At 43.5% G+C, this 16,554-nt stretch overlaps 1 protein-coding gene across 3 annotated transcripts in view; it reads right to left on the bottom strand.

The window, feature by feature from the left end:
- LOC139276247 (uncharacterized) overlaps window positions 1-16,554 on the bottom strand; it is a 144,977-nt gene that overhangs the window by 75,113 nt on the left and 53,310 nt on the right. For all 3 annotated transcript variants that reach the window (XM_070893956.1, XM_070893953.1, XM_070893954.1), the window contains 3 exons: window positions 11,863-11,949; window positions 9,427-9,501; window positions 2,711-2,812 (listed from right to left, as the gene is read on the bottom strand). In XM_070893956.1, coding sequence (XP_070750057.1) covers window positions 2,711-2,812; window positions 9,427-9,501; window positions 11,863-11,949 — 264 coding nt within the window. The remainder of the gene's footprint in view (window positions 1-2,710; window positions 2,813-9,426; window positions 9,502-11,862; window positions 11,950-16,554) is intronic.

Below are 16,554 nucleotides of genomic sequence, written 5' to 3'. Positions count from 1 at the left end.
TTCACTAATGTCCTTCAGGGAAGGGAATCCGCCATCCTCACCCGGTCTGGCCTACATGTGACTCCAGACCTACAGCAATGTGGTTGACTCTCAACTGCCCTTTGAAATGGTGCAGCAGGCCACTCAGTTGTCACAAACCGCTGCGACAAAGTCAATATTGTGGGAGTACCTTCACCACAATGACTGCAACGGCAGCAGTTCAAGGCGGCAGCTCACCACCACCTTCTCAAGGACAATTAGGGATGGGCAATAAATGCTGGCCTTGCCAGCGACGCTCACATCCCAGGAATGAATTTTTAAAAAAATGATGCGACAAGAGTTGGGGAGCAGGATATTTTAAGAAGACAATTTATAGTGGAGAATGGCTAAACTAGTTGTCCACCATAAATGTTCTAGTCTGCCTCCCTTGGACTTAAGGGAGTGGAGATGAGGGCCATACCAGGGGAATGACCAGGCTAGGAGAGAGGCAAGGGCATCAATAGTGGGAGTGGAGGTGATGGTGTGATTGAGCAGAAATGTCATGGTGAATGGAGGGCCAAAGGCTGGACAGTTGGGAATTTGAAAGTGCTGCTGTAATTGAGCTGGGGGAGAGTTTTTCACAGAAGGAAGTGGGGTTAGAAGGGGGAAGGGTAATGCGAGTGGAGAGGGAAACAGGAAGTGATTGACACGATAGGAGTAGAGAAGCCATGTGAGATGGCAAAATCGAGTGGGAGACCGTGAATATGGATAGGGGAGTTTAAATGGAGGGAAAGATTAAGGGAGAAAAGGAGGGTAGTGAACTCAGAGGAGAGAGGGTATGATGAGTTGAGGTGGAAGTTGAAATCATTGAGGATGAGAGGTCACTTGTTACAGAGGCTAAGGGAGTAAATCTGTGAAGCTATCTCTGAGAAACTTGGCATGGGACTTGGGTGGGTGGTAGAGAATGAGGATTTAAAGGAGAGGAGAGAGGAATGGAACAAGGCAAGATGCTGAAAGCAAGAGAAGGTACCAGAGGAATCGGAGACAGACCAAGGTGTGATTTGGTGTTTAGGGCCACATTGTCACCACAGCGGTTTGGGCAGGGCAGTTGGTGGAAGGTATAACCAGGCGGGGAGGCTTCATTGAGGGGGAAGGTGTCATCATCCGTTAGCCAAGTTTCCGTCAAGGCCATGATGCCGACGCAGTCATTCACAATCAGCTCATGGATGACAAGGGCCTTGTTCACATGTGAACGGACATTCTGGAGAGAGGGGGGTGGTGATAGCTCATCCACTGGCAGAGTCCACAGGGTAGGTGTGAGTAGGACAGGAAGGAGATTGGCAAGATTAGTTCCCAGTAGGGGCGCTGGGCAGGTCGGTCAGTGAGAGTGTAGGATGGAGCAACTGGGGTTGCAGCTCGTAATGAGGCAGCAATGAGTGCCTCAATGGGCCCTTCGGAGGATGCCAAGAGCGACACAGAGGGAGGCTGCTCATTCATTCCTTCACACGGACATACACTGCAGAACTATAGCATATTACAATTCAAGGTCTTGCTACACTTTGTTCATTCTAAAATATCATCATCTCCTCTGGATTCCAAACAGGACGTTGAAGTTCCCAATGGCAATTCTCAACCAAGCACTCTGCATCACTCATTCTTACATTGGCAAGCACCAACACAGATGTATTCACTCTAGGGATGAGTTATTGAGTTTGCCTGAGGGAGCACTGGTAAAGCACAGAGTATTAGTGAGGAGGAATAAGTGCAGGTGCAATTGCAAAAGCCACAAGCTGCTGGCTAGAGGATTGGCTTGAGATCTCCTTGCGCTGCCGAGCTCAAGGTTTAAGACCTTACAAGGCCTGCTTACAAATGCGTCATCAGCGGTTCATGGAATTATTTCAAAGTGTACCAAGCTGCGTGTGTGTGATATATATGTGAGAGTGCGTGTGATATATATGTGTGAGAGAGTGTGTGATATATATGTGTGAGAGAGTGTGAGATATATATGTGTGAGAGTGAGAGATATATATGTATGAGAGTGAGAGAGATATGAGTGAGTGTGAGCGAGCGTGCGGGTGAGTGCGTGTATTCCTGCTCTTACAAGGAGCCAGGAGGCCTATAGAGCCCAACGAATAACCTGGACACAGGCTTCCAATCTTTTTGCTCTCACCGCCCTCATTGGAGCAATTTGAGCTCCTCTAGTATCCTGGAGGCCTCAAGCCTCAGTGCCCAATTGCAGGGAATGAATGGCCCGTGTACTTGAAGGAATTGCACATCTGACATCATATTAACCTTATGACAGTATGAAAAACAAAAGGTATGAATTATGTTTGGCAGACATTTGGCATTTTAACAAACCCTAAACGTCAAGTATAATTCTTAAGGTGCTTATACAATGTTAAGAGTGCAGCCAACAGTGGAGACACTCAGGTTTCCTTCCATCGCCTGCGCTCCACAGCGTGAACAAGTTCGGGTTCCAAGAAGCAACTGCATAATGATAAATGGTACGTGATTCTTCCATCAGACTAAGGCCAGCAGTTTTAGTTCCATAAACGCAAGAGAGTTTGCTCTCGCATTACACAAAGCGGAGCCTAATGTGGCTACAGAGACTAATTCCAAATGAACAAGGAGACAGCAGTGCATGGCGGTCAATACTGGATGCATTTAATAAGTACAAAGTAAACACACCTTCAGTTTCAAAACAATTGAGCACTTAAAACTGGACACTCGTACTAATACCAGGAATACGTACTTGCTTAGCAAAATATTTTGTTTTCCCTTGACGTAGATCAGACACCTTCCTCTGAATCACTTCCACTTTTTTGTCCAGTCTGCGGATGGCAGAATATATGACCTACAGAGACAATAAGAAGAGTTAAAAAACAGGTGGTGTGTTTGCATAGCGGAAACTGTCACAATTATAATTTATGGCAGAGCATTTTTTAAATAGGGAAATAATCTAGCATTTGGATGAGCTAAAATTTATGAAGGGTGAAGGATGGGAGATTGGCAGGGACAGTAATCCAGGTTGAAGATGACAAAGATATGGATGAGGGTTTCATGCGACGATGAGCTGGTTTCCTTAAAGGGACCATTCCCATATTAATTTTGACAGTTGTGCTGTTAGCGTTCTACAGCACTGAGGTACTGCAAACACTGACAATCACTGCACAGAGGTGCACGGCTGCACCCAGGCTCTCCCATCACTCCCTCCATATGCTTATGGAGGGAGTCACAGCATACAGGGAAGTTCTCTTCCCTTCCAATGGGTGGAAAAGACCTCCCAGGAGACCAACGCAGCCTAGTTGCACATTGGTTGTATAAGCAGGGATGTCATCAGTAGGAACAGGCTGCAGTGGCACAAACCTTTCAATGATCTCAGTAGATCATGAAACGTTACTGCAAAGCCACACTCAACCTCATCCTGCTGTGCCACTCATCACATCCCCATCACACTGCCTTCCCTACCCTACTCCTGCACTAACACCAGCTTACCTTGCACCTCCACCAATCCCTCTCTCTCTATCTACATCATCACTTCCCCATTTCACTAGCCACCCCTCACACTCGCCCTCATCCTAGTCCAATCATACCAACTAACAACACACAATGGTTGGCACTTGGGTGTTATCACTAATTTTCATGTAAAGTTTATCTTGATGTGTTGTCAAACATTGAAATCTTTATTTTCAACACTTTACCTTCTTGGATAGATTTGTGTGCAACTTTAGATGTGACTTAGTGAGTTGTAGTGAATGATGAGACATAAGGGCACATCCCACAATGGTGATGAGTGTGAAAGGAATGGATTGTTCATTGTAGGGATGTTTTATGGTGTTGGTGTGGGGTGGTGCCAACCTGGATCATTCATGTGGCAGCCAGGGTGTTCAGCGGCAAGTGAAATAAATGTAGCCATGGTGAGGCCAGTCCTGGTGTCCGGGCAGCAATGTGGACAGGTGTTGATGCCCTGTGTCCTGTGCAGCATCAGGTGATTGCAGAGAAGGTTGGTGTTGTTGTTGGTGCTGCTGGTGTGCCCGGTGATGCTGATGTTTGGGCTGATTGCGATGGGATTCTGAGGACCAAGGTGAGATTCTGAGGACCACGGTGAGATTTTTTCAAGGGCACCGATGCTGATGAGGTGAGGTTAAGATGACAGAAGCGATCGGTCAATGGTAAGAGAGGTTGCTCCAATGAGGCAAAAGTGGGTAGAGTTTACTCCAAACACTTCCAACCTGCATAAAGCTCAAATATGTCTTACAAATCCTGAAGACTCCAGCTTCTGAGATTGGAAAGTGAACAGCTGCGAAATGGGAGCTTTTATACCACTTTTGTAGCTGTCAACTATTAAGAATGGATACTGATGGAACACCCAACCAACTTACCTGAGTGCCGTGACCTTGTGAAAAAGCGAGAAAAATGGTAAGTACAGTGCAAAATGGTGTTTAATTGGCTTTTAACAACCTCTTAATGATTTAAATTGACTCTCCCGCCACTTGATGTCGGGTCTGTTAAGCACAGACAGACCCGACACATGGGAGACTAGCGTGAAGGGGGGCTGACAGTGGGTCAGGAGCTGCCTCCGATCCCGCCCTCTCAACACCGGTAAAATTCCGGTCTTGGTTGTTTTCACTGGTCAGAAAGAAAGTAACGAGCGTACACAAGTTTATGGTAATGGCACAAAGAAATGAGAAACTATTTCTTTACACAGAGCATGATTAGAATGTGGGATTCCCTACCATAAAAAGTAATTGATTGATGAATCCTATGATTTCACACATACCTCCCAAACTCGTACACCACTGCAGAAGTTAGGTGTTCCACAGAGAGAGAGGAAAATGAGAGGAATTTATCTTGGAGCTCTCTCATTCACATCACAGAGTGGTGTTTGAAAGATCTGTAAGATGACCAAACTCTTGGTTTCTTTTCATTTAAAACTTTTTGGGGGCTTTTCTTCTGTGTTCGTGAGGGAAATAAACCAGCTTGAAATTTTAGGCACCCTGTGTTATAATCAAGCACTTCCAGATCAAATAATGCACATCTAGCCATATAGTAAAATTCCCTCAAGCTCCGCTGATGGTTCAGTGAGTTTATCCAGCGAGTAGCTGAAGAATAGTGATTGGAAAGGTCACAGGAATGATCCCTGGTCTATGCTTAACCTGACTACTGAGAAGGTGCTACAACTGGTCTCAAAACCCTTAGATAAAGAAGGGAATGACTGGCCAGAGTTCTCACTATCCTGCTAGATGTGTGTATGAGTAGATATCAGATAAGATCAAGATTCAACATGGCTGTGATCCTCTCTCAAACAAGTAGCCTATTAGCATTCAATGTCAAGGCTCGCACATAAATAGTGGCCATTTTGGTAAGGTACTAGAGGGTAACCAATGGCTATGAGTCAATACCTTCAGGAGAGGAGGCCAGTGAGAAAATTGGCAAGGAATAGAATAGATGTTTTTCTACTCTGCCCAACAATGTGCTATACACCCAAGCTCATAATGTAACAATGTGACCACCTATATCAGCCATTTTTATGGCTTCTCTTAGTTCTTTCAGTAAGAGTGCTAGTTTGGGATAATCTCTATTCCTACTGGCAACTGGTTTGAAACAGTACAAACTAATTTCCCTTATTAACCTGTCAGCTCAAAATATTGTGTTATCCATCGTATTCATCTTGGTTATACACTTGAGGAATGGGGCCGATTAGGGACCAAAATGCAGACCTACACATGGAGGCAGAGGGCATGGCTGAGGTATGAAATTAGTACTATACATCTATCTTTACCAAGGAAGATGCTGCCAAAGTCATAGTGAAAGAGGAGGTAGTTGAGATACTGGCAGATAAAAATTAAGAGGAGGTATTAGAAAGGATGGCTGTACTTTAAGTAAATAAGTCACAAGGACTGGATGGGATGCATCCTAGGATGTTGAGGGAGGTAAGGGTGGAAATTGCAGAAGTACTGGCCATAATCTTCCAAACTTCCTTAGATATGGGTGTGGTGCCAGAGCACTGGAGATTTGAAAATGTTACACTCTTGTTCAAAAAAGGGTGCAAGGATAAACCCAACAACTACAGGCCAGTCGTTTTAACCTTGGTAGTGGGGAAGCTTTTAGAAACGATAATCCAGGACAAATTTAACAGTCACTTGGACAAGTATGAATTAATAAGGAAAGCCGTCACGGATTTGTTAAAGGTAAATAGTGTTTAACTAACTTGATTGTGGCTTTTGATGAGGTAACAGAGAGGGTTGTTGAGGGAAATGCAGTTGATGTGGTGTGCATAGGCTTCCAAAAGGCATTTGACGAAGTGCCACATAATAGATTTGCCAGCAAAGTTGAAGCCCGTGGAATAAAAGGGACAGTGGCAGCATGGATACAAAATTGGCTAAGCGACAGGAAACAGAGTGTAGTGGTGAACGTGTGTTTATCGGACTGGAGAAAGGTACACAGTGGTGTTCCCCAGGGGTCGGTACTAGGACCACTGCTTTTCTTGATATATATTAATGACTTGGACTTGAGTGTACAGGGCACAATTTCAAAATTTGCAGATGGCATAAAACTTGGAAAGTATAGTGAACAGTGAGGAGGATAATGATAGACTTCAAGAAGACATAGACAGACTGGTGGAATGGGCAGACACGTGGCAGATGAAATATAACGTAGAAAAGTGCGAAGTGATATATTTTGGTAGGAAGAACGAGGAGAAGCAATATAAACTAAAGGGTATCATTCTAAAGGGGGTGCATGAACAGAGAGACCTGGGGGTATATGTACACAAATCGTTGCAGGTAGCAGGGCAGGTTGAGATGGCAGTTTAAAAAAAAAAATCATACGGGATCCTGGACTTCATAAATAGAGGCATAGAGTACAAAAGCAAGGACGTTATGATGAACCTTTATAAAACACTGTTTCAGCCTCAATTGGAGTACTGTGTCCAATTCTGGGCACCGCACTTTAGGAAGGATGTAAACACCTTAGGGAGGGTGCAGAAAAGATTAACAAAGAATGGTTCCAGGGATGAGGGACTTCAGTTATGTGGATAGACTGGAGAAGTTGGGATTGTTCTCCTTAGAGTAGAGAAGGTTGAGAGGAGATTTGATAAAGGTGTTCAAAATCATGAGGGGTCTGGGCAGAGTAAATAGAGAGAAACTGTTCCCGTTGGCAGAAGGGTCGAGAACCAGAGGACACAAATTTCAGGTGGTTTAGCAGAAGAACCAAAGGTGACATAAGGAAAAACTTTTTTATGCAGTGAGTGGTTAGGACCTGGAATGCACTGTCTGAAAGGGTGATGGAGGCAGATTCAATTATGACTTTCAAATGGGAATTGGATAAGTATCTGAAGGAAAAACATTTACAGGGCTACAGGGAACGTGTAGGGTGGTGGGACTAGCTGAAGTGCTCTTGCAGAGATCCGACGCAGGCTCAACAGGCTGAATGGCCTCCTTCTGTGCTGTAACCATTCTATGATCCTATGACTTCTGTTTTGGAATGTATACTGAATAGCTTATTAACAGGTGCAAAATCTTAATACTACAGTATAGTATCATGTGATGCTAGCTGGTGCTTATCCAGTATTTATCAATCTACACCTGATTAACATTAGACAGCAATAAATTTGTTATTGATTAGCTTTCTTGTGCTCAGGAGTGATTTTATTAGTTACAGCTACGATGCTTTGACACAAGAGGGCTTACTTTAACCTTTGGCAGTAGCAGAAAGTGGGTGGTTGAGGATCAATTGCCTATTATACACCTCAACAAATCATCAAATCAGGGGGGCTGTATAAGGTTATACAGCCTAAAGTTAAAATCAGCCCCAGGATGTTTAATAAGTATTTAGTCAGCTGGATCACAGCATTTGTTGACAAATTCTGGACAAGTTAACAAAACTTGCCAATAAAAAAACCTGTCTGCTTACATTTATATGGTGCTGCCTAGCAACACAAATTAGTCACTAAAGTGGTACATTTACTTTCTGGCAGACATTAATTGTAAAGCTTTCTGGCGTCATTTATAGAACAGAGGTTAGAAGATTATAGAGCTGCCAATATTGCAGGATTTGCCAAGGAATCTTTGAACAAATTTGACAAAATATTAACTGAATGTAAACAATCTAAAACGTTGGCCTTGAAATGAGCCTGTTGGATAACCAGTACAAACACTTACATACTTCTGACATTCCTATTTAACTTATTTATTTTAAACATTAAGGGGCCGAAATTGCCCCTTTTTGCGACGCCCATTAGCGCCTTTGGGGCGCAAAACACATCTTGCCTTTGGGGAGGGGGGGGGGGGGCGGGGGGGAACCCTAGAACTCCGCCTATTGTAGAACCCTGCCCGATTTGCCCATTGATTTGAATGGAAGGAAAACAGGGTGGGTTCTAGAATAGGCGGCTGATCCATTTTTCCAGATTAGTGTCCAGGCAGCGTGGTTGGATATTAGCCCCATGGAAACAGAGAGACTGGAAGACAAACTAAAACATAGTGAAAGGGAGCCAGAGATTGGAAAGTGATAGATCAGCAGAAACATGGTTACAGAAGAGGGGAAAAAAAATATTTTTAATAGTTGTCTGCAAATAACCTCATAAGAAGCTTAATAGTACACATAAATAGCCCAGTATCAACTCCAGACAGTATAAACATTGTAATTCTCATTAACGATGTATGCAGCTACTTTTTTGACAGAACCACAGTTCTCCTTCATCAATTGGCACCCAAAGATTCCAACATGTGTACTACTAAAGTACGCTGTGTAATGGACAAACCCGAACTCAATATTCAACATCTGATTTATCCAAGCTTGCAGTTTGCTACTTAAACTGGTATCCGGCTTAAAAATAACAAAAAGCCACTTTCCAGTGTGTTCTGTCTTTCATGTGGCCAAAAATAACTCAAAACAGTTCCAATTCAAAAGGCCCTATTTGTGTGTATGAAGTACCAAAAGAATTGTAAAATATGATAATTAATTCGGTCCGTCCAGAGTAGGAAGAACTATCTAATTTGGAGGAGGAGGAGGAGGGTTTGTCCCCCCCCCCCCCCCGCCTCACCCCCCAATTGAACTGAAGAAATCAAACTTTCCTCAGTGCGTGAAGATTTATATTTACAAGGATGGTGTGAGAGACAATGCAAGAAAACCCAAGTCTGACAGCTGGGATTTTCTGCTGCCCACCAACTGGTGTAGCGAGGCCAGCAATGAAAAATGGGTGGTTGTTTTGTCCCACCAGAAGTCGGCCCCAGTTTGTGCCGTGATGAAGGTTCCAGGGGAGCGTGGAACAGTGAGGTAAGCAGCAGTCACCTCAAAGGCAGCAGCTTCGTTTAGATATGCAATTGGACATGTGCCCATCTCACAAAGCATGTGCTGCTGTTCAAGGAAGCAGGATGTGAATTTTGAAAGCTGCCACATGAAATGGCCGATTAGGGTTGGTAGGGAATCAGCAGTGGTGGAAGATGATTTAAAGGGCCTTCGTCTTACCTGACAATAGTTGAGGATTTCCATCAGTGAGGACTGCTGATCTTCATTTTCAGAGCTATCCGAGACGTCACTCGCCTGAATAATTAAAGAAAAAATATATTCGCTTTTGTCTAACATCACTTTCTTTGGTATACATTTAAATTAAGGGAATGGCATACTATAAAGAAAAAGACTGCCACACCAGAAATTATGGGGAAGGAGAATCTAAAGAAGATACTTTCTAGTTCACTATCACTAAAAGGTAAATTCACCAATTCTAAAAGGAACTGTATGAAGGGAGTGTTTATGAAGGGAGTGTTACCACAATCTACTATCATTAGAAGTGCAGGATTGGTGAATTTATCCTTATATGTTACCATTATGTCTATAATTGACATGCTTCTTTTAAGGAAAAAATGGATCAATATTTGAAGCAGGTGTTACATGGCTATGAGAAAACAGGACAGTGGGATTAGTTTTGGATTGCTCTAGACGATAGGCACAATGGCCTCCTTATAGGGACAAGAATTTGCTCACGTGCGAAAACAGGAGCACAGGGGGCGGAGGAATCAGTCCCTGTGCCTGAATGGATAGGCCTCAGGCCTCATTATCATCAAACCGGTGAACTGCTGACACATAATGGCAGTTCCCCAGTTAGCTCGTCGGAGAAGAAGCCTCGCCGATCGGGCCACTATGTCGGTGACATGAACCCCCGGAAGAGGACCAGACGAGGTGGGTGACTGAGAGGGTGGCGATTGGCCTGGCTTGGGTGGCAAGGGAGGGAGTGGGGAGAGATGGGGGTTGGAGGGAGGGTAGTGGTGCCCAGGATCGAGGATGAAATTGGAGGGGGAAACAGTGATGGCTGGCAGTGGCACGTGTGGTGATAATGTGGGGTCGAGAGGAGCATCCTGCCCCTCCTGGGTCCACATTCTTGTAATTATGTATTAAAAACATACTGTTTTGGTAGCAACCTGCAGCGACCCCTTGAAGGACCATTTGCTAAGCCGCATTGAGACCTGGTTTTCCTGAGTGCAGTCAGCACTGGCTCTCTCAGGGCAAATCGGTATTGCAGAGGGGTCTCAAACAGGAGTTCTTTACATATGCAAAGGTCCCAACTCCTATTTCAGGCAATGGCCCTGGACACCCTTTTGCCTATATCAATATGGCAGTCAGCGCACCGCCGACTTCCTGCCCGCCATATTGGAGGCTTAGACATCCGTTTAGCTCGAATAAAAATGGATGTGACATCATTGAATTTCTAGAGCCTACTGTTGCAATGCTCATCTGGCTTTCATCGATCGTATTAATTCAAAGAATATTTGAGTTCGGGTGAAGGGATGGATGGTGATGGTTGGCAATGAGGAGGTCACAAAGTGCCTGCGAAGGGATACAGACAGGTTAAGTGAGTGGGAAATAAGGTGGCAGATGGAGTATAATGTGGGGAAATGTGAGTTTATTCAATTTGCTAGAAAGAATAGAAAAACAGAATTTGGTGTTCAGAGAGATTTAGATGTCCTCGTACAGGAAACACAAAGTTAGCATGCAGGTACAACAAGCAATTAGGAAGGCAAATGGCAGATTGACCTTTATTGCAAGCGGGTTGGAGTACAAGAGTAAGCAAGTCTTACTGCAATTGTACAGGGCTCTGTAAGACCATACCTGGAGTACTGTACAGAGTTTTGGACTCCTTATCTAAATTGATCCCTGGGATGAGGAGAGATTGAGTAGATTGAGCCCACACACTCTGGAGTTTAGAAGAATGAAAGGTGATCTCATTGAAACATACAAGATTCTGAGGGAGATTGACAGGGTAGATGCTGAGAGGTTGTTACCCCTGGCTAGAGAGTCTAGAACTAGGGGGCATAGTCTCAGGATAAGGGGACAGCCATTTAAGACTGAGATGAGGAGGAATTTCTTCACTCAGGGGGTTGTGAATCTTTGGAATTGTCTGCCCCAAATGCTGTGGATGCTGAGTCGTTGAGTATAATCAAGGACAAGATAGATAGATTTTTTGACTCTAGGGGATTCAAGGGATATAGAGATCGGGCGGGAAATTGGGGTTGAGGTCGAAGATCAGCCATGATCTTACTGAATGACAAAGCAGGCTCAAAGGGCCATATGGCCTACTCCTGCCCCTAATTCTTATGTTCTTATCTTATGTTCTTATTCCTTCATGGGCTTTGCTGGCAAGGCCAGCATTTATTGCCCATCTCTAGTTGCCTTTGAGAAGGTGATGGTTAGCCGTTCAACCCGTTGTGATGGCAACAAGCGCTTGCATTTATATATAATAGCATCTTTAGTGTAGAAACCAGCCTAAGGCACTTAACAGAGGGAGTAGAAAATAAGTAACCAAGATCATTTAAGGATCAGACGTGGAGCCATGGAAGGAGAGTTCGGAGAGGTGATTGAATGCCATGAGAAATGTTGCATTTGTTTCATGCAAGATTACATGCTTACATTATCTGGTATTGCATCAGATTCCTCATCATAGTACTCCTCATAATCTTCATCATCTGATTGTCTCCTTACTGTAGCAGGTCTTACCTTAAAAAAAAACATGAGAAATGCATTGAAATAATGGAAGTACTGAAGTAGCTGCCAGGGATTTGTGTTACTTTGCATTGAAAATTTTGAATTTTGGGCTGCAATGTTTCTGCAAATCTAAATACCTTACCTGAACATTTTGCCAAGTAATAAATGGTTATGCCCTTGGCAATGTTTGCTGACTATTTTTGTAAAGTTCTGCCTTGTGTTGTACTGCTTTATACAGAATTTTGGCACATTAATAAAAACAGATAATTAGTTACAATTTATAAGCCAAAATCAAGTGCCAAATTACACGCCAGAGCACATGCTGACACATTGATTGTACTTTATTAAGATAGAGCAATATTGATCCCTGCATCCTGCTCCTAATTCTTATTTTATGTCCTTATTCCTTCACGGGCTTTGCTGGCAAGGCCAGAATTTATTGCCCATCTCTAGTTGCCATTGATCCCTGCATTATCATTTGTGGGCAATATTAAATATTACTGTTTAATTTCTGAGGGCACCTCTGAAGGTAGAGTGGCCATTTTCCCCTCTCAGGGACCCTGGATCATACAGCCGATACAGTGCAGAATATTGCCCATTGTGGCGTGTTCACCGTTGCACCAATAAGAAGCATGTCAATGACCCAGTGGAGCCTCTCTGGCCAAGTTTCCTTTCCAGTGCAGTAGATGCACGGTCTCTATTTGGTGTCTCATATGCCCAAGATTGGGACTCAATGAAGGGCGTGATCAAATCCGTGTGCCTCTGCTCAGTGTCCTCCAACTCACAGCACTGCCGTGCCATCAATGTGTGGTCACATTTAAGAATTTTGGAGAATAATTGCGTCAGGTTCGGATGAAGGGTACATGGCCAATACAGGATAGCCTGCCCTTTCTCATTACAAATGCTAACTGACTTGCTGTATATTTCTGACATTTTCTGCTTTTATTTCAGATTTCCAGCATCCTTTTTATATAGTACATCAGGTAGGGCTGACTTCTAAAACGGAATTATACTGGACCTCAAAGCACCAAATGTAAATCCTGGGGCCTGCTCTCCTCCCTATTTTGCCACTGCACAATCGTATTACAGCAAGCTGTCAGGGGTGTGAAGGGTGGAACCTGTAGTAAGGAAAAGCTGCCATCTGTATCTTATTACCTTTAGGAACTGTGTCCACCCTGACCAGTCCTCCAAATAATATGCCATGGCCGAGTGGAACAATTGTAAAAATAAAATTATACTTGATGCCTCAATGTTTTTTTGAAGACGTTGCTCCTTGTACTTCCATCCCAGGAAGTAAATAGTTTCTGAATCTTTAATGTGTCACTCGAATTCATTTAACTCCCAATCCCTTTATGAAAATCTAGGCCCCTGGAAACAGACTGTAGTGGGATCATATTTATTTGGGGACCTGAACCACTACTTCGTATCGGTGAGTCAAACAGGTAAAAAGCACTACCTCAAGGCACCTCAATACACAGTCCATCGGTATGGACAGTTGGAACATTGGAACTGGAGTAGGCCATTCAGCCCCTCAAGCCTGTTTCGCCATTCAATTAGGCCATAGCTAATAACAAATTACCCTTGCATAACAAAACCGATCAATCTCAGTTTTGACATTTTCAATTGACCCCCAGCTTCAACAGCTTTGTTGGGGAGGCATGTGGAAAGAGTTCTATATTTTCACAACCCTTTGTGTGAAGATGTGCTTCCTGACATGAACCCTTGAACGACCCACCTCTAATTTTAAGGTTATGCCCCCTTGTTCTGGACGCTCCCACCAGAGGAAATAGTTTCTCTGTCTATTTTCTCAATTCCTTTAATCATCTTATACACCTCAGTTAGATCACCCCTTAATCTTCTATACTCCAGGGAATACAAGCCCAGTCTATGCAACCTGCCCTCGTAATTTAACCTTTTTAGCCATGGTAGCTCCGTTAGCAGCAGCCTAGTCAAGAATAAAATTCAGCCCATACGTTGCTACCGATAGCGTCCATTTCTTTTTCAGGGTAAAACAATTTTAACCAAAAGATTGTGATATTAGCTAAAAATTTCTGATTCCCCTCCCCTTCTCTCCCCCCCCCCCTTCCCAAACACTCATAGTTTGACAAAGAAAAATCTGGCACACGTACCAATATCAAATTATTTTGAGGAAATTGTCATCTAGTGCGGTTTATTTGCTTCAGGGTGTTTGGGTATAATGTTCCTGTCAAATATCTTAACAAAATTGAACACGCTTGTGTCAGTGCCATAGCGCCTGAAGTTTGCAGCGGAGAAAAAGATCAATTAAGAATCTCGGAGTAAAATATGATGTTGGAGCTGAACATAGTACACCAGTCATTGTTGTTGCAAGACATATTAAACAGAGATCTGAGGGTGGAGAGTAATGTTGATGTCTAATGAAACATGCTGTAATGAAAGGGACAATGTCTTCATGAAACTGTGTTTGACAACCCATTTTATGTTTGGAGAGGGAGAACAGCTTGAATAGCTGTGTATTATGCACTTCAGAAAATGCAATTTTCTTGCTGAATTCTCAAGAGTTTACATTTACATTTTATTAAACCATTATACATTTTGATTACCTGCTGTTTGAGGTCATTGACAGACTAAGGAATTTGGACACAGTTGTGCCCATCCCGGAAGCAATATGATTTTAAGGATTGAAGCAATTTGTTCTTGCTCTCTGTTGTTCAGCTGGATCAGGCAGAACGCGGGGGTGGGTGGGGGGGGGGGTGGGGGGAAAGAGAAGGGACTGGTTGTACCTGCCAGTAATGGTCAGTTAGGATCCTTGCCCGTCTGAGGGAAACTGTTATTTCAACATGGCTTGCATCATTGTTACAAACTTGCATTTTCACAAACTTGATTGAAGACTACTGCAATGTTGTACGACAGTCACTAAGTCACCAAGGAGCAGACCTGACTAAATCTCAGCAACTTTTTATGCACTGAACATGTGCGGTATAAAGTACATTTTAAATAAGGTTAGTAAACTGTTGAGATTCATAGATATATTAAGATTCATTGTTATTCCTATTAAATCTCTACTTGTACAAATTATCCGTAATGATTACATAATCTCACAGTTTGCAGTAACATAAATGACTTAAATAGATATTGCACTCTTTTCCACCCAACTCCCAGCAAGTAACTGTTTTCCCCAACTATTCTTATGAGTGACCGGCCACAAGCCAAGACACCTAACACACTAGTCAATCTCCAGCGACATTGCACAGAGGAGTCAGGCCCGCTGAGGATTAACACAAGAACTAACAGCAGTAACAAATCGCCAAGGGAGCATGTTAGAAGGGGCCAACAGGCCACGATGTCATTGGTTCGGGTCCAATGGGGGATGGGAGGATAAATGGGTACAGGACGTGTTCCTACTTATTAGGAGCATTGCTTAAAAGGCAGCTTATGCAAAAAGGCAGGCCATACCGATTTTAGTATATGACAGGTGTATTAGGGAAATAGCGACCAGGTGACAGAACACATATACCGCAATACTGAAAATGCAATTTCCCTCACCATTGGCAGCCGCTCTCTGAAGTTCCCTAAACTCCTCTGTCTCTCTATCTTCTTAACCAAACTTTTTGTTCGGCCTGAGCAAGCAGCCGGGCGGGGGCGCAGGGTGGAGATGAGTTGGGGGTAAGTTTTTGCTGGGCGCCGATCAGGATGGCTTCAGTTGGGGGATGCACTTGCTCATCCACGATTTGATGTCAGGCAACACAAAAGTGTTCTCTCGCTCTCGGAGAGAAGTGGAACACTAGCCCGAATAGCACTCGAGACCGCAACAATCTGCTGTGCTGGAATCATCAATGAGCCATGCAGAGCGTACCAGATTATACACTAATGAAGCCATCAAATTGCCTAAAGAACTTCTGAGCAGCCAACTTGCAAGAGTGCAAGAGAAGATGCAGGGGCCGACTTTACTAAATCACATTCCTGGCAGGGAGCTTTCCCAACTGAAGGATATTGTGTGAAAAGAGAGGCACTCGCCTCAAAATTTTCCACCTATTTTAATTTGAATGGCCAAAACAAATAATCGGGAGATTGCCTGCACTTTGCAGCCATTTTCCCAAATCAAGGTCCCACAAACAGCAATGAGATAATAAGCAGAAAATCTGTTCTATTGATGTTGGTTGAAGGAAAAATGTTAGCCAGGACACTGGGAAAATTCCTCTGCTGCTCTTCAAATAGTGCCATGGATCTTTTACTTAAACTGAGTCTGCCCTCTCAAGTGGAACATCTCATCTGAAATACATCACATTCAACAGTACAGAACGCCCTCAAGTACTGCACTGAAGTTTTAACTGAAAATGGTTCAGGCCTCCCGAAGCTAACTTTGGGCAGTTGGCAGCACTGCATCGCCAACTTTGCACCCAATTGGGCAGAAGTTGAAAATTCCCCTCTTGGACTGCAGGCCGTTTTAGGAATTGCAATGTCCACGTATGAACTTTGCAGCAGGAAGTCTACAAAAGTCTTGCAGATTACGGGACTGTGAAATATTTAACGCCTTTTCGATTGATTCAACCTTTATTGGTTCCTTAGTATGTTTACTTTCAGTGTCTTGTTGTGCATTTCTGTTTTTGTGTAATTATCTAATAAATAAATCTGTTA

Source organism: Pristiophorus japonicus, chromosome 11, assembly GCF_044704955.1.
Source record: "Pristiophorus japonicus isolate sPriJap1 chromosome 11, sPriJap1.hap1, whole genome shotgun sequence".
NCBI classification, from domain to species: Eukaryota; Metazoa; Chordata; class Chondrichthyes; family Pristiophoridae; genus Pristiophorus; species Pristiophorus japonicus.
This window is presented reverse-complemented; position numbering and strand designations above follow the sequence as displayed.